At 45.9% G+C, this 18,708-nt stretch overlaps 1 protein-coding gene across 2 annotated transcripts; it reads left to right on the top strand.

The window, feature by feature from the left end:
- The first annotated feature begins 238 nt into the window (after positions 1 to 238).
- Positions 239 to 13,005, top strand: crhr1 (corticotropin releasing hormone receptor 1). Of its 2 annotated transcripts, XM_069165180.1 has the most exons (14): positions 462 to 550; positions 2,435 to 2,525; positions 2,747 to 2,797; positions 4,137 to 4,256; positions 5,289 to 5,371; positions 7,310 to 7,416; positions 7,654 to 7,774; positions 7,889 to 8,042; positions 8,139 to 8,199; positions 9,742 to 9,814; positions 10,767 to 10,852; positions 11,379 to 11,517; positions 11,975 to 12,016; positions 12,367 to 13,005. In XM_069165180.1, the coding sequence occupies exons 1-14, from the start codon at positions 518 to 520 to the stop codon at positions 12,505 to 12,507; spliced, it is 1,302 nt and encodes a 433-aa protein (XP_069021281.1). In that variant the 5' UTR covers positions 462 to 517; the 3' UTR covers positions 12,508 to 13,005. The 2 variants fall into 2 exon arrangements, with proteins under 2 accessions (XP_069021282.1, XP_069021281.1); XM_069165181.1 differs by lacking the exon at positions 2,435 to 2,525 and having other exon boundaries at positions 239 to 550.
- Positions 13,006 to 18,708: the final 5,703 nt, after the last annotated feature.

Here is an 18,708-nt window from a genome sequence, read left to right as displayed (position 1 = left end):
ACGACGTGTCCGTGACGTGGACCAATCAGAGCTTCAAGTGATTTCAGAATCTTTCAGAACATTTCATGCTCTTATTTGATCATAATAAATCTGAATCAGTTTTCAACCAAACGATAACGGAGGACCCCCCCCCCCCCCCCCGAAATATTCTCCTCTGATTGGCTCGTGCTCTGCAGCAGCCTCCTCACCGGCAGCACGCGCTGCTCCGGTCTGTCAGTGTTCCCGGTGAGGACCTGCGATCACGTCTACTCTCCGTTCGTTGGATCCCTGACGGACCGGGACGGGACCGGGGTTAGGGTCGTGGCCGACCCGTGTTAACCCGGACCCTCCCTGCTCGTATCTTTCGCTGTGCTGGATCTAACTCGGCTCAGCTCGGATTTCTCCTTTGCTGTTGCGGATCTGGGAGATCCATCTGTTCCGACTCGGACCGACAGGTCGTGATGACCTGAACCGGACCGGAGCGAGCGGAACTAGGCTGTGAACGGCGGGACGTCCGCGTGCTGGAACGGATGAATGAATGAGAGAGATGGAGGGAAAGGTACTGAGTCAGGTGAGTGTGTGAACTCGGTTAAAGGTTAGAAGTTAGGGAATGCATAATGTTAATGAGTGTCCTCACAAGTATAGAGACACATGTGTGAGTGTGTGTGTATGTGTGTGTACGTGTGTGTATAGTATAGTTTCAGATATTACCTGTGATGCCTTCACGACCCTCCGTCCTCTGTCCTCCTCATCAGTAATAACAAACAGAAACATGTTCCTGATCAATATGATCAATAATTCTCAGGAAGTCCTGTCAGATCTGATGATGAAGATGATGAGTCCATGAGTCCAAAGTCCATGAGGACAGAAGATATCAGCTGATGTATTAAAGTCCATGAGGACAGAAGACCAGTGAAGCAGCTGCACTTTAACACCACATACAGTCTCTATAGGAGGACATGGAGGACACCATATGGACCCCCCCACCCCCCACCCCCCGAGACCTGTCAGCCAATCAGCTCGATGTGCCTGCATTAGCCAACAAGACACTGCAACACACACACACACACAGGGTCAGCCTGTGTGTGTGTGTGTGTGTGTGTGTGTGTGTGTGTGTGTGTATCACATTCATTCAATGTTTGTCCAACATTTTGGTGCAGAGTGGGACATCTCTGTAGAACATGTCCACTCTGATGGAGTCACATGACTGTAACCCTGATGAACAGGATGTGTTGTTTTTGTTTATGTCACTGTGTTTGTTTGTCTTGAAAGACCTTCATGGAACTAGAAACTGAAACAGACTAAATAACAGTGTTTGACTGTAGTACCACTGAGGACCACTAGGGGCTGTCTCCATACACTCCGTCTGTAGTTCCACTGAGGACCACTAGGGGCTGTCTCCATAGACTCCCATTGAAAAGCATCAAGTTCTCATGAAACACAGTAAATGTTTTGATGATGTCATCAGATAAACTCCCTCCTTCTGGAAATAGTTCATCATTCATTATCAGTACTCTAACAGAGATATACTTGGGGCTGGGGCTGGTTGATTGACAGGTCTGGGGTGCAGTCAGGTTATTGAGCCTCCTGCTCTATCACTGTGCTGCGTTCAGGGACTGTCTGGACTTATTGATGGACTTCACGAAGAAGTGGACGAGGAGATGTTGACTGACAGTAGGACTCTTATGATGCTGGACAAACACACTCAACGTAAAACCAACAGATCGATAAGCTCCGCCTCCTCTGTGCGTTAGTCAGTTTATGGTGGGAGGAAGCACAGCGGGAGGGGGGGGGACACGGACACTCTGCTGTCTGTTTGTCTCTGTGGACATTAATGTGAGGGGCTGAATGATAAACAGGCCAGATGGTGCAGCTGAAGCTCCGCCCACTGAGCTGCTGCCAACACAGAAAAATTTACAGAAGAGAGTTTAATTTTAGCTGCAGCATCACCACAGTACATCTACTGTGTGTGTGTGTGTGTGTGTGTGTGTGTGTGTGTGTGTGTGTGTGTGTGTGTGTGTGTGAATAATGAGTCAGTGATGGTTAACAGAAGCAGCGACATCATCAGTTGATTAATCATCAAAGATCATCAGTGAACAACCATACAGAGCAGACGGAGACGGACAAAAACAGACAGACGGACGGAGACAGACAGACAAATAGACAGAGACAAAGACAGACGGAGACAGAAAGACGGCCACAAAGACAGACGGAGACAAGGACAGACAGACAGAGAGACGGAAACAGACAGACAGATGGAGACAGACACACAAAGACAAGGACAGACAGATGGACAATGTCTCTGAGCCCGTTTTTATAATGATTTATTTTTAACTTATGACTTAGACTTTTCATCCCAGTTCCTCTCAGGAGGACCTCAGACCTGTCTGTCCACCTGTCTGTCCACTTGTCTGTCTACCTGTCAGGAAATTAATCTCATTCACTCCGTCTGCAGGTGTTCTGCGTGTGTTTCCTGCTGAGTGGACGAGTGTCTTCGGCCGAGTTGACCTGTGAAACTTTGATCCTGCTGTCAACCAACCTGACGGGTAACTTTAACCTGACAAGTAACTTTAACCTGACGGGTAACTTTGACCTGACGGGTAACTTTAACCTGACGAGTAACTTTAACCTGACGGGTAACTTTGACCTGATGGGTAACTTTAACCTGACAAGTAACTTTAACCTGACGGGTAACTTTAACCTGACGGGTAACTTCCTGTCTCCATATTTAAATGTCTTCTGCTTCCTGTTTGTCTGTGTCTCTCAGCGAGGACGTTGGTGTTACTGAACCAGACATTCACCATCAGTAACTCCTCAGGTGTGTACACAACAGTTTGACCTTTGACCTCTCTTAACCTCAGTTTTTGTTGCCTTCTAATCGTTATAAATTTTCTCCTGACTCTATCCTGTTCGAAATGTAGGTAGGTAGGTAGGTAGGTAGGTAGGTATTTACTTTATTAATCCCCGAGGGGGAATTTTTTTGCTACAGCAGCATACAGAAGCAATAAGATAATAATAGAAATAATAGAATAAAATAATAGAATAGAATAGAATAGAATAATAGAAAAGCAATAAAATAGCAGTAAATAGCAGTATAAAATATAAAATATAAAATGCACAGTATATACAGTACATTATATATCTATATATATATATTATATACAAACAAACCAATAAACACAGTCAACAGTGTTATTGTACTGTGATGGATTTTGCCAGAGGTGAGTTATTGTACAGTCTTATTGCAGTGGGCAGGAATGATCTCCTGTATCAGGAATGATCTCCTGTATCTGTCCTTATGACAGCGGAGCTGGAGGAATCTTTTGGAGAAAGTGCTCCGCTGTCCCTGCAGCAGGTGGTGGAGAGGGTGGTCAGGATTATCCAATATGGACAATAGTTTGTTCAGCGTCCTCCTCTCCACCACCTTTTCCAGGCTGTCCAGTTTGCAGCCGATGATGGAGCCGGCCTTCTTAACCAGTTTGTTAAGTCTGTTCCTGTGCAGTCTAACCTGAACACATCACCGATGAACAGACTTCCCTGAACACATCACCGATGAACAGACTTCCCTGAACACATCACTGATTAACAGTGGAGACAGTGTTGGTCAGGAGTACCTAGAGTACCTGGGATTACTCTACATACAGCAGAGTCTGTAAATGTGTTGAACTAAAGTACACAGGATTACCCTCAAGTACTCAGGAGTACCTCTGAGTACTCAGGATTACTCTTACCATACAGGAGTACCCAGAAGTACCAAAGACTATGCAGACTAAACTGGAGTACTACCAAGAGTACTCATCAGTGCCCGAAAGTACCCGATAACACCTGAGTACACCTGAAGATACCTGAATACACCCAAGTACACCTGAATACACCAGTATTCACCAGAGTATACCAGAGTATACCAGAGTATACCAGAGTACACAGTCCTTCCCAATAAAAGTATCACAGGTCCTCGATTCTTCTTCAGGTGTTTTCTTTGAAGAATAGCAGAATTATTTTATTTATTTATTTATTCTTTTTTCACTAAAAGAACAAATAAATTGGAACATAAACAGATTTTGATTTAATAAAAGGTGAGTCTGTCTCATGTGACATCAGCTCATCTGATCTGTTCCCCTTTCTGTCTGTTTCTCCACCTGCCTGTCTGTCTGCAGGTGTGTACTGTGGCCTGTCTGTGGATGGTATAGGAACCTGTTGGCCTCGTAGTGCAGCAGGAGAGCTCGTCTCCAGACCGTGTCCTGAGCAGTTCAACGGCATCCACTACAACACCACCAGTACGTCCCACAGAGCCCCACACCTGTTACCACACCTTTCCACCACACCTGTCCACCACACCTGTTCATCACACTTGTCCACCCCACTTCCTCTATGACATCATGTGGAGAAGAGTCGGACGCAGGACATTCTGGGTAATGTTCTGCAGGAGAACCTTGTTCTTCATGTACCACCTTCTCAGGGCAGCAAGGTTCCCTGATGGTGGATCTCAGTAGGACGATGGACCCTGACACTCTGCAAACCCGGTCCAGGAGCAGACTGAGGACCATGACAAAGTTCAGGTGTTCCTCCAGAACTCTGTCTGATGGAGGATCTGTCTGTATTTTGGAAAAAACAGTTCCAATCCACCGAGGACTGAAAGGGTCTGCAGAGTCCAGGACCCGGAGGACGGGTCAGACGGAGATCTGCAGAGTCCAGGACCCGGAGGACGGGTCAGACGGAGGTCTGCAGAGTCCAGGACCCGGAGGGACGGAGCGCTGTGATGTTTTAGTGTCAAACTCTGTAAACGGTCAACAGAGACCCTTGAAATACTTCAGAAAGTACGGCGATGAGCAATGAGCCGGGCGAGGTGTTCTGATGACATCACGTTTCAAGAGGGGCAGAGCTTCACTGTTGAAGACCAAAGAAGGCGTCAGGTCAGGAGACACCAGGTGGGTTTTCTTTGACTCACCGTGAATTCATCCCCCAGATTCTGACTGTCAACACTGAGTTCCACTGGGACCTTCTGAACTGTGGCGCCATGACAACAGGCTTCTACAACATGACAACACACCTGAACTGTGGTGCCATGGCAACAGGCTTCTACAACATGACAACACACCTGAACTGTGACGCCATGGCAATAGGCCTCTACAACCTGACAACATGTTGAAGATTTAGTTTTTCTGTTCCAGTTTCTGTGGTGACATCATGTTCTTGTACCAGCGGTCACGTGTGGAAATCCGCTGCTGATGTTGATCCATGACTCTGAGTGTTTATATCTAACGGTCACTGTATTGATTAATGCTGAATGTTGTGTTGTGTGTGTTCAGACCGAGTGTTCAGAGAGTGTCTGTCCAACGGCAGCTGGGCTCCTCGAGGAAACTACAGCCAGTGCACCGAGATCATCGTCCTGGTGAGTCACAGTCAGCTATCAATACACAGATTAATACACCGATCAATACACTGATCAATACACCGATTAATACACTGATCAATACACAGATTAATACACCGATCAATACACCGATCAATACACAGATTAATACACCGATCAATACACCGATTAATACACCGATCAATACACCGATTAATACACCGATTAATACACTGATCAATACACAGATTAATACACCGATCAATACACAGATTAATACACCGATCAATACACTGATCAATACACCGATTAATACACCGATCAATACACTGATTAATACACCGATCAATACACTGATCAATACACGGATCAATACACCGATCAATACACTGATCAATACACCAATCAATACACCGATTAATACACCGATCAATACACAGATTAATACACTGATCAATACACCGATCAATACATTGATCAATACACCGATTAATACACTGATCAATACACATTAATACACTGATAAAGTGTGTGTTCTGCAGGAACCAATGAAACAAAAAGGTCAAAGGTGTGTACTTTCAGGTGTATTGATTGATTCACGTCGATAACCTGAGGATCACGCACGCGCGCGCACACACACACACACACACACACACACACACACACACACACACAGACAGACAGACAGACAGACAGACAGACAGACAGACAGACACACACACACACACACACACACACACACACACAGACACATAGACAGACAGACAGACAGACAGACACACACACACACCAACATATATATATACACACACACAGACACACACACACACACACACACACACACACACACACACACACACACACACACACAGACAGACACATAGACACACACACACACACACACATAGACACACAGACAGACAGACAGACAGACACACACACACACACACACACACACACACACACACACACACACACACACCAACATATATATACACACACACACACACACACACACACACACACACACACACACCAACATATATATATACACACACGCACGCACACACACACACACACACATACACACACACACACAGACAGACAGACAGACACACACACACACACACACACACACACACACACCAACATATATATATATACACACAGACAGACAGACAGACACACACACACACACACACACACACACACACACACACACACACACACACACACACACACACACACACACACACACACAGTGTGAAAACATGGATGAATAATCAGAACGTCAGCAGGAACACTGAGGGAGAACCATCTGGACCCTCCGTGTGTGTGTGTGTGTGTGTGTGTGTGTGCTTATTCTGGTTCATCTATCCCTGTGAGGACCACTTTGATCCAGTTTGGAACCCGGTTTACTTTCAGATTCTGGTTCTGCAGTCTGTCACCGAGGGTCCCCACAAAGACACAAAGACCAACATGTGCCTGTCTGTCTATCCATATGTTGTGTCATGTGACAGTTTCTGTCTCTGTCCCCCACCGAGAGAAACTGTCACCTAGTTCCTGCTTCCCTCTGATTGGACAGTAGAGGTGGCTGCTGGCCAATCACAGCACTGTAATTAATACGAAAGGTGTGTGTGTGTGTTTACAGTTAGAGAAGACGAATAAGAAAAAGTTGCATAAATATCAATTAATAAAGAAACACACACACACACACACACACACTAATGCTGTTTCTATTGTTTCTATTGTTTCTACTGTTTCTACTGTATCTACTGTCTCTATTGATTCTATTGTTTCTACTGTCTCTATTGATTCTATTGTTTCTACTGTATCTACTGTCTCTATTGTTTCTACTGTCTCTACTGTCTCTATTGTCTCTATTGTTTCTACTGATTCTATTGTTTCTACTATTTCTATTGCTTCTACTGATTTTACTGTTTCTACTGATTTTACTGTTTCTACTTCCTGTTTCAGAGGAAGACTAAAGTTCACTATCAGGTCGCCGTCATCATCAACTATCTCGGTCACTGCGTCTCTCTGGGAGCTTTGCTGCTGGCCTTCGCCCTCTTCATGAGACTCAGGTGACCTGGTAACCTAGCAACAGTCAATCAGAGCACGTTTCACAGAGACAAACAAACCTCAGACTCGTGTGTGTGTGTGTGTGTGTGTGTGCGTGCGCGTGCGTGTGTGTGTGCGTGTGTGTGTGTGTGTGTGTGTGCATGCCTGTGTGTGTGTGTGTGTGTGTGTGTGTGTGTCTGTGTGTGTGTGTGTGTGTGTGTGTGTGTGTGTGTGTGTGTGTGTGTGTGTGTGTGTTCCAGGAGTATTCGTTGTCTGAGGAACATCATCCACTGGAATCTGATCTCAGCCTTCATCCTTCGTAACGCCACCTGGTTCATTGTCCAGTTAACGATGAACCCGGCTGTTACCGAGAGCAACCAGGTGATCACACACACACACACACACACACACACACACACACACACACACCAACTGTGTCACTGACGACTGTCACCATGGAGATGAGTTGACGATGTGCCCCCCCCCCCCCTCCAGGTGTGGTGCAGGTTGGTGACTGCAGGATATAATTATTTCCACGTGACCAACTTCTTCTGGATGTTCGGAGAAGGTTGTTACCTTCATACAGCCGTCGTCCTCACGTACTGTACAGAGAGGCTGAGGAGGTGGATGTTCATCTGCATCGGCTGGGGTCAGAGCACCTGTCTGTCTACCTGTTTGTCTGTCTGCCTGCCTGTCTGCCTGCCTGCCTGTCCTCCTCTCAGTGCACCTGTCTGTCTTGTCACAGGTATTCCATTTCCGATCATCGTGGCGTGGGCTTTCGGGAAGCTGTACTACGACAACGAGAAGTAAGTCACATGATCAGACAGGAAGTGTTCGCTAGTTAACTTCAGGACTGATGATGAAGCAGCACCTGCTGTGGTCACCTGTACCTGCTGTGGTCACCTGTACCTGCTGTGGTCACATGACAGCGATGAGGCTCTGAGGACTCAGCCTGAGGACACTGTCTCAGTTCCTGTTTAGATGTCCTGTGTTCTTGCGTCGTCTGGGGAGCGGTCGGTGTTAAAACAACAGCAGGTGTTGTGTTGGTGTGTTGATGTGTTGATGTGTTGATGTGCTGGTGTGTTGGTGTGTTGATGTGTTGATGTGTTGGTGGGTTGATGTGTTGATGTGTTGGTGTGTTGATGTGTTGATGTGTTGATGTGCTGGTGTGTTGGTGTGTTGATGTGTTGATGTGTTGATGTGTTGGTGTGTTGATGTGTTGGTGTGTTGGTGTGTTGATGTGTTGGTGTGTTGATGTGTTGGTGTGTTGATGTGTTGATGTGTTGGTGTTGGTGTGTTGATGTGTTGGTGTGTTGGTGGGTTGGTGTGTTGGTGTGTTGGTGGGTTGGTGTGTTGGTGTGTTGATGTGTTGATGTGTTGGTGTGTTGATGTGTTGGTGTGTTGGTGTGTTGATGTGTTGGTGTGTTGATGTGTTGATGTGTTGATGTGCTGGTGTGTTGGTGTGTTGATGTGTTGATGTGTTGGTGTGTTGATGTGTTGGTGTGTTGGTGTGTTGATGTGTTGGTGTGTTGATGTGTTGGTGTGTTGATGTGTTGGTGTGTTGATGTGTTGATGTGTTGGTGTTGGTGTGTTGGTGTGTTGATGTGTTGGTGTGTTGGTGGGTTGATGTGTTGGTGTGTTGGTGTGTTGGTGTGTTGGTGTGTTGATGTGTTGGTGTGTTGGTGTGTTGATGTGTTGGTGTGTTGATGTGTTGATGTGTTGGTGTGTTGGTGTGTTGGTGTGTTGGTGGGTTGGTGTGTTGGTGTGTTGGTGTGTTGATGTGTTGGTGTGTTGGTGTGTTGGTGTGTTGGTGTGTTGATGTGTTGGTGTGTTGGTGGGTTGATGTGTTGGTGTGTTGGTGTGTTGATGTGTTGGTGTGTTGGTGTGTTGATGTGTTGGTGTGTTGGTGTGTTGATGTGTTGGTGTGTTGGTGTGTTGGTGTGTTGGTGTGTTGGTGTGTTGATGTGTTGGTGTGTTGGTGTGTTGATGTGTTGATGCTGGCGTGAAGAAAAGAGGAAACACACACAAACACACACTTCCTGTCACACAGTCAACAGGATCTGATATGACATCTGATTGGCTGATTCCTGATGCACCGTTGAGTCAGATTCAGTGTTTTGGTCGGAAGTTGTTTTTTATTCCTCCATGTCTGTGTTTAAAGATGTGGCGCCTCCCCTCAGCTGGTGGTGACTGACGGTACTACACCACTCACTGACCTCCATTATAAACCAGTCTGTGACTCTCATGTGAGGTCTGGAGTCTGAGCACTACTGGGCATGTGCAGTGAGAGGCGGTTGGACCCGAATGGAGATGTTTTACCTGACTGGTGGTTGTGTTTTGATTGACAGGTGCTGGTTTGGAAAGAGGCCGGGTGTTTATACGGACTACATCTACCAAGGCCCCATGATCCTGGTCCTGCTGGTGAGAACCACCAACTGTTTATCAAAGTGGACGTAGTCTGAAACAGGAAGTCTCACTCACACTGCAGTTCCACTGAGGGCCACCAGGGGCTCCATAGACTCCCATTCAAAAACATCAAGTTCTCTCCTGGAATACAAAGTCAGTAAGACAGGTGAGACTCACCTGTACCACACAGATGAGTCTCACCTGTACAGCAGGCTGAAGTCAGACACACTAAATCTCTTGCTTCTTTTAAAACTCAAACTAAATTTTTAAACTGTTCATCACCATCATCACCTTCATCATCATCACCATCACCACCACCACCACCACCACCATCATCACCTTCACCATCATCACCATCATTGTCATCACCATCGTCACCTTCACCATCATCACCATCATCATCATGATCATCATCACCTTCACCATCATCATCACCATCACCATGATCATCATCACCTTCACCATCATCACCATCATCACCATCATTATCATCACCATGATCATCATCACCATCAGCATCATCATCATCATCACCATCATCATCATCATCACCATCATTATCATCACCATGATCATCATCACCATCACCATTATCACTACCATCATCATCACCATCGTCACCTTCATCATCATCACCATCATCACCACCATCACCATCATCATCAACTTCATCATCACCACCATCAACATCATCATCACCATCGTCACCTTCATCATCATCACCATCATCACCATCATCACCACCATCACCATCATCATCAACTTCTTCATCATCATCACCACCATCATCATCACTTTCACCATCATCAACATCATCACCGCCATCACCATCATCACCTTCATTACCTCATGAAGCCCCGCCCTTTTCCTGTTTGTTCCACTTCCTGTCTTTCATGTTGCAGACTGAACTGTTTACCTGTCTGCTACTCACCTGAGTTCAGGTCACATGGTCGTCTCTTCTCCTCAGATTAACTTTGTCTTCCTGTTTAACATCGTTCGGATCCTGATGACCAAACTGAGGGCGTCGACCACCTCAGAGACCATCCAGTACCGGTACGTTCACCTGTAACACAGGTGAGAACATCCACAGGGTTCTCCATCAGATGGTTCCACGCTGAGGAACGTCCTGGTGGGACGGACTCACCGGAACGTGATGAAATTAGAAGCTGCAGCAGAACCGGTCCGTCTGGACCAATGAGGAGGTGTCGTCCTGAAGGCAGCAGCCATGCTAGCAGCTAATGACCTCATCTCCGATCCGATCTGCTCAGATGATGTATTTTAATGATGTGGACCAACCAAGGACCTGATGTTCTTTGATGTTCTCTGAGCTGATGTTCTCTGATGTCTGATATTCTCTGATGTTCTCTGACCTGATGTTCTCTGTCCTGATGTTTTCTGACCTGACGTTCCCCTCGGCGTTCTCCCTGACGTTCCCCCCTGACGTTCTTCCCGACGTTCCCCCCCCCCGACGTTTCCCCCAACCTTCCCCTGACCTTCTCCCCGATGTTCCCCCCCTGACGTTCCTCCCCCTCACGTTCCCCCCGACATTCCTCCCCGATGATCCTCTCGGTCGCTGCAGGAAGGCGGTTAAGGCCACCCTGGTTCTGCTGCCTCTGCTGGGGATCACCTACATGTTGTTCTTTGTGAATCCTGGAGGAGAAGATGAGGTCGCTCAGATCGTCTTTATCTACTTCAACTCCATCCTGGAGTCCTTCCAGGTCCTCACACTTCCCCTCTAGAACACGTTCCTCATTCAAAACCAAAAATATATCTAGCTCAAAGTTCCCAAAGAAAGCCAGTCTGAATGTGATGCAGGAACATCTGGAAGGTTCCACAGGAGGTCTGACAGAGAACCATGAAACGACGCAGACACATTTCATCAACATTAAAGCTGATCAACACTCACTGGGCTCAAACTGACGCCAGGTCTGTGTTCCACATGTTCTACTAGTGGAACCAACACTCATCAGCTGTTCTCACTGTCAGTGCAGAAACATATCGAGTGTGATTTGAAACAACATTCCTCCGTTAAAACTTCACAGTCAGAGTCCTGAAGAACGTCAGGGGTTAGCACCCTTTTCGGAGCTATTTAGGTTCTATTAGCACCCTATTAGCAGATAGTTAGCTTCTGTTAGCACTATTAGCCACTAACACTGTCCCTCTCTGTCTCTGCAGGGGTTTTTTGTGTCAGTTTTCTACTGTTTTCTCAATAGTGAGGTAAATGATGGTTCTCTGTTGGTGTGTGTGGTTCCTCTTGGTTCTAGACAGGGTTCTATGCTGGGTTTTAGACTGGGTTCTATGCTGGGTTCTAGACTGGGTTCTATGCTGGGTTCTTTACTGGGTTCTATGCTGGGTTTTAGACTGGGTTCTAGACTGGGTTCCATGCTGGGTTCTAGACTGGGTTCTTTGCTGGGTTCTATACTGGGTTCTATGCTGGGTTTTATGCTGGATTCTAGACTGGGGTCCATGCTGGGTTCTATGGTGGGTTCTAGACTGGGTTTCATTTTCATATGTATTCATGTTGTTATTCACGTTTACACCAACATCATTTACCTGTCTGGGTGCAGGTGCGCTCTGCAGTGAGGAAGCGCTGGATTCGTTGGCAGGACCGTCACTCCATCCGGAGCCGGGTGGTGCGCGCCACGTCACTGCCCACCTCCCCGAGCAGGGTGTCCTTCCACAGCATCAAACAGTCCTCCAACCTCTGACAGACCACCTCCCAGCTGGACCTGGTCTCACCCAATCAATGTCTGTGATGTCATTCCACTCAGCCAATCAGACGTCTGACGCTGCACCTCACTCAGCCAACCAGTGGATCAGATCAGAACAGCCAATCACAGTGCAAGACACAGATCTGTGGAGCCAATTGGATGGCAGCCTGTCAGTCAGGGCTGTCTCTGGCCCCGCCCCTCTTCATGTTCTTACCAATCAGCTGCTTCCAAAAGGTCACGTTGGATCGGTCAGGTGTACTGGAGTCACGTTCTGTAATCAATAAATCAATAATAGTTAGAAATAATCTGTTTATATTATTGATCACAAACATTGTAAATATTGAACTGATCAATAATCTGTGATGTTTTAATGCCATGAGGAGCGCTTGTTTGTGCCCCAGACTTCTGCCGACTGTTTGGCCGGGTGGAGTTTGGTCCTGTTGTGACCCTTTTGTATCTGCTGATGATGAGAAATAAACTCCTCCCGAAAAACGGTCTTCAGTCAACATGTGCAATATTTCCCAGGGTGCATTTCACCGAGCAACAGTCCATCACAGAGGGTCAGGTGGACGAAACCATGAGTCAAACAAACAACAGACAAACAACAGATAAACTATATATATATATATCTGTATATGTATATACACTGCTCCAAAAAATATACACTGCTCCAAAAAATAAAGGGAACACTTAAACAACCCAATGTAACTCCAATCAATCCCACTTCTGTGAAATCAACCTGTCCAGTTAGGATCAACACTGATTGTGGATCAGTTTCACCTGCTGATGTACAAATGGAACAGACAACAGGTGGAAATGAGGCAATTATCAAGACAACCCTATAAAGGAACGGTTCTGCAGGTGGTGACCACAGACCGTTTCTCTGTCCTCGTCCTTTCTGGATAATTGTTGGTCCCTTTTGCATCTTGCCAGTGTCCTCACCACTAGAGGTAGCATGAGGTGTCTCCAACCCACAGAAGTTGTTCAGGTAGTGCAGCTCATCCAGGATGGCACATCAATGCACGCTGTGGCAAGAAGGTTTGCTGTGTCTGTCAGCAGTGTCAAGAGGACGGAGGAGATACCGGGAGACAGGCCGGTCCACCAGGAGACGTGGAGGGGGCCGTAGGAGGACAACAACCCGGCAGCGGGACCGCTATCTGCTCCTTTGTGCAAGGAGGAACAGGAGGAGCGCTGCCAGAGCCCTACAAAATGACCTCCAGCAGGCCACTAATGTGCATCTTTCTGCTCAAACTGTCAGAAACAGACTCCATGAGGGCGGTACGAGGACCCGACGTCCACAAGTGGGGTCTGTGCTCACAGCCCAACACCGTGCGGGGCGATCGGACTTTGCCGGAGAACACCGAGATCGGCAGCTTCTCCGTCGGCGCCCTGTGGTCTTCACGGATGAGAGCAGGTTCCCACTGAGCACATGTGACAGACGTGACGGAGTCTGGAGACGCCGTGGAGAACGTTCTGCTGCCTGCAACATCCTCCAGCGGGACCGGGTCGGCGGCACATCTGGGACATCATGTCTCATTCCGTCCGCCGACGCCACGTCCACCGCAGACTGTCCGGGAGTGGACCGATGCTTTGATCCAGGTCTGGGAGGAGATCCCTCAGGAGAACATCCGTGGTCTCATCAGGAGCATGCCCAGGCGTTGTAGGGAGTGATACAGGCACGTGGAGGACACACACACTACTGAGACTCATTTGGACTTGTCTTCAGGAATCTCCACAGAAGTTGGATCAGCCTGTGATCTGATTTTTCCACTTTTATTTGGAGTATGATTCTGAATCCAGACCTCCATGGATAATGATTTTGATTTCCATTGATCATTCTTATGTTATTTTGTTCGCAACACATTCCACTATGTAATGAATAAAGATTTGAACTGGAATATTTCATTCATTGAGATCTAGGATGTGTTGTTTAAATATTCCCTTTATTTTTAGGAGCAGTCTATATATATATACATATGCATATATATATATATATGTGTGTGTGTATACAGTGGGTACGGAAAGTATTCAGACCCCTTTAAATTTTTCACTCTTCGTTTCATTGCAGCCATTTGCTAAAATCAAAAAAGTTCATTTTATTTCTCATTAATGTACACTCAGCACCCCATCTTGACAGAAAAAAACAGAAATGTAGAAATTTGTGCAAATTTATTAAAAAAGAAAAACTGAAATATCATATGGTCATAAGTATTCAGACCCTTTGCTGTGACACTCATATTTAACTTACATGCTGTCCATTTCTTCTGATCCTCCTTGAGATGGTTCTACTCCTTCATTGGAGTCCAACTGTGTTTAATTAAACTGATTGGACTTGATTAGGAAAGGCACACACCTGTCTATATAAGACCTTACAGCTCACAGTGCATGTCAGAGCAAATGAGAATCATGAGGTCGAAGGAACTGTCCAAGGAGCTCAGAGACAGAATTGTGGCAAGGCACAGATCTGGCCGAGGTTACAAAATAATTTCTGCAGCACTCAAGGTTCCTAAGAGCACAGTGGCCTCCATAATCCTTAAATGGAAGAAGTTTGGGACGACCAGAACTCTTCCTAGACCTGGCCGTCCAGCCAAACTGAGCAATCGTGGGAGAAGAGCCTTGGTGAGAGAGGTAAAGAAGAACCCAAAGATCACTGTGGCTGAGCTCCAGAGATGCAGTAGGGAGATGGGAGAAAGTTCCACAAAGTCAACTATCACTGCAGCCCTCCACCAGTCGGGGCTTTATGGCAGAGTGGCCCGACGGAAGCCTCTCCTCAGTGCAAGACATATGAAAGCCCGCATAGAGTTTGACAAAAAACACATGAAGGACTCCCAGACTATGAGAAATAAGACTCTCTGGTCTGATGAGACCAAGATTGAACTTTTTGGCGTTAATTCTAAGCGGTATGTGTGGAGAAAACCAGGCACTGCTCATCACCTGCCCAATACAATCCCAACAGTCATTACAAAGAAGAATTCTCAGCCAGTGACTCTGACGCCAAGAAATTTTAGAAAACAGTAAAATCTATTGAAAACAAACTTGCTTCTCCGCATCTACCCACTTCTTTGATCTTTGATGACATTGTCGTTACTGATAAACGGCGCATGGCCACACAACTCAACCAACATTTCGTGAACTCGTCTAATTTCCTTGGTGCAGCTGCCCCATAAACAGATTCATCTAACACCCCTACTTCATCAACCAGCGTTAACAGCTTCTCCCTTCAACCTGTTAAGGTTTCAGAAGTCCTGGATGAGCTCATTAAGTTAGATTCAAACAAGTCAGCTGGATCTGATGGGCTTGACCCCGTGTTTTTAAAATCAGCGGCTCATATTATTGCTTCCCCTATTACAAGACTGTTTAACCTGTCATTTCATTTGTCTGTTTTCCCCCTTGACTGGAAATCGGCTACGATTCTCCCCCTCTTTAAAGGAGGCTCTGGCTCTGACCCGAACTGCTACAGGCCGATTTCCATCTTGCCCTGTTTGGCCAAAGTCTTAGAGAAACTGGTACATAAACAACTAATTCACTTCATTGACTTAAATCATATTTTGTCTGACCTGCAGTCTGGGTTTAGGAAAGGCCACGGATGTACCACCGCTACACTAAAGGTCCTTGATGATGTCATCTCCGCCATGGACAACAAACAGACTTGTGTAGCTGCCTTTATAGATCTAGCCAAGGCTTTTGACTCGGTCAACCATAACATTCTCCTGCATAGACTTACCAGCATTGGCTTGTCCAGTAGATGTTGCAACTGGTTTGCTAGCTACTTGGCTGGTCGTGTCCAGCGGGTGAAGACCGAAAACATCATGTCTGAACCTCTTACCATCTCTAAAGGTGTGCCTCAAGGCTCCATCTTAGGCCCTATTTTGTTCTCCATTTATATTAACGATGTAGCCAAAGCTGCAGGAAATTCCAGGATTCATCTGTATGCTGATGATACCATCTTATATTCAGCTGGTCCTTCACTCCACTCTGCTGTATCCACTCTTCAACTAAGCCTCACCTCCATCCAACAGTCTTTCCACAACCTCCATCTGCTCCTCAACTCCAAAAAAACCAAATGTATGCTGTTTGACCGGAAAAACCTCATCATCCCCAGCCCCCCCAACATCTACAGTGCTGATGGCTCAGAGCTGGAGTTTGTCAGCTCCTACAAATACCTTGGCTTCTGGTTGGACTCATCTCTCTCATTTAATATACATATCAATAACCTTCTAGCTAAAGTCAAAGGTAGACTGGGTTTCCTGTATCGAAACAAGGCCTCCTTCACACACTCTGCCAAACTCACCCTTGTGAAAATGACCATCCTTCCTCTATTTGACTACGGCGATATAATTTATAAAATGGCATCTAAGACCACCCTCAGAAAACTGGACACACTCCACCACTCAGCAATCCGTTTTGCCACAGGTGCCCCCTTCACCACCCACCACTGTGATCTCTACAGACTGGTGGACTGGCCCTCCCTTCACACCAGGCGGCTACAACACTGGCTGCTCTTGGTCTACAAATCCCTTTTGGGAATGACCCCTCGCTACCTCTCAAATCTTCTGCACATCTCGGACAGCAATCGCCATTTAAGATCAAGTGACTTCATTAGGCTCATCATTCCAAAAGTCCGTACTGTGTTTGGTCATAACGCCTTTCATTTTGCCTCTGCAAATGACTGGAACTCGCTTCAAAACACACTCAAACTAACAGCTCTCACCTCTCTCAACATGTTCAAACTAAAGCTGCAACAAATCATAGTTGACTGCTGTACCTGCTGACCAGCCCTTGCTTTTCTCTCTCTCTCGCTCTCTCTCTCATTTTTATAAAGAAAATCCAGTAATCTGCCTTTTTCATTTTATTTATTTTTATTAATTTTATTATTTATTTTGGTACATAGTGTTTATTCATTTACCCATGTTGTCTTTAGCCTTTTCCTCATGTGTTTGTCATGTTTTGTATCTGTGCTGTTTGTGTCACTGTGTGGACTGTGCTGACAGGTCATCATTGTAAATGAGAATTGGTTCTCAATTGATTTTACCTGGTCAAATAAAGGTCATATATAACAGTGAAACATGGTGGTGGCAGCATCATGTTATGGGGGTGTTTTTCAGCTGCAGGGACAGGATGACTGGTTGCAATTGAAGGAAAGATGAATGCGGCCAAGTACAGAGATATCCTGGAAGAAAACCTCTTCCAGAGTGCTCTGGACCTCAGACTGGGCCGGAGGTTCACCTTCCAACAAGACAATGACCCGAAGCACACAGCTAAAATAACAAAGGAGTGGCTTCGGAACAACTCTGTGACCATTCTTGACTGGCCCAGCCAGAGCCCTGACCTAAACCCAATTGAGCATCTCTGGAGAGACCTGAAAATGGCTGTCCACCAACGTTCACCATCCAACCTGACGGAACTGGAGAGGATCTGCAAGGAAGAATGGCAGAGGATCCCCAAATCCAGGTGTGAAAAGCTTGTTGCATCATTCCCAAGAAGACTCATGGCTGTACGAGCTCAAAAGGGTGCTTCTACTCAATACTGAGCAAAGGGTCTGAATACTTATGACCATGTGATATTTCAGGTTTTCTTTTTTAATAAATTTGCACAAATTTCTACATTTCTGTTTTTTTCTGTCAAGATGGGGTGCTGAGTGTACATTAATGAGAAATAAAATGAACTTTTTTGATTTTAGCAAATGGCTGCAACAAAGAGTGAACAATTTAAAGGGGTCTGAATACTTTCCGTACCCACTGTATATATATATACATATATACATATGTGTATATATATACATATATATATGTATGTATATGTATTTGTATATTTGTACATGTATGTATCTATGTATGTATGTATGTATTGATGAACTCAGAAGATTGCATGTATGTTGATGAGTTTTACCATCAGTATATATATGTATGTCTTCACTCAAGGTCCACTTACTGAAAACCTTTCAATACTTTCAGCTACATTTCATGGAATGACAGCATTATTGGTATAATCAGTATTTTGTGACATATTAATGAGTGATGAACTGTGTGGAGTAAACACAATAAACAAGGTGTACAATAAATAATCATTAACACATAAACCGTGCAGTGTCAAGTGATGCAGCAGGTTACCATGGTAACAGCTGCCTCTTCCCAGCATGCATCGGCCTCCCCTCCCTCTCAGAGCGGCAGCAGGGTGGAGCAGCAGAAAGACAGACAG

This window comes from Embiotoca jacksoni, unplaced genomic scaffold (genome assembly GCF_022577435.1).
Source record: "Embiotoca jacksoni isolate LCO1_2020_lvr unplaced genomic scaffold, fEmbJac1.0.p SCAF_34, whole genome shotgun sequence".
Taxonomy (NCBI): Eukaryota; Metazoa; Chordata; class Actinopteri; family Embiotocidae; genus Embiotoca; species Embiotoca jacksoni.
The sequence above is the reverse complement of the archived record's forward strand: the minus strand, read 5'-3'. Positions and strand labels throughout refer to the sequence as shown.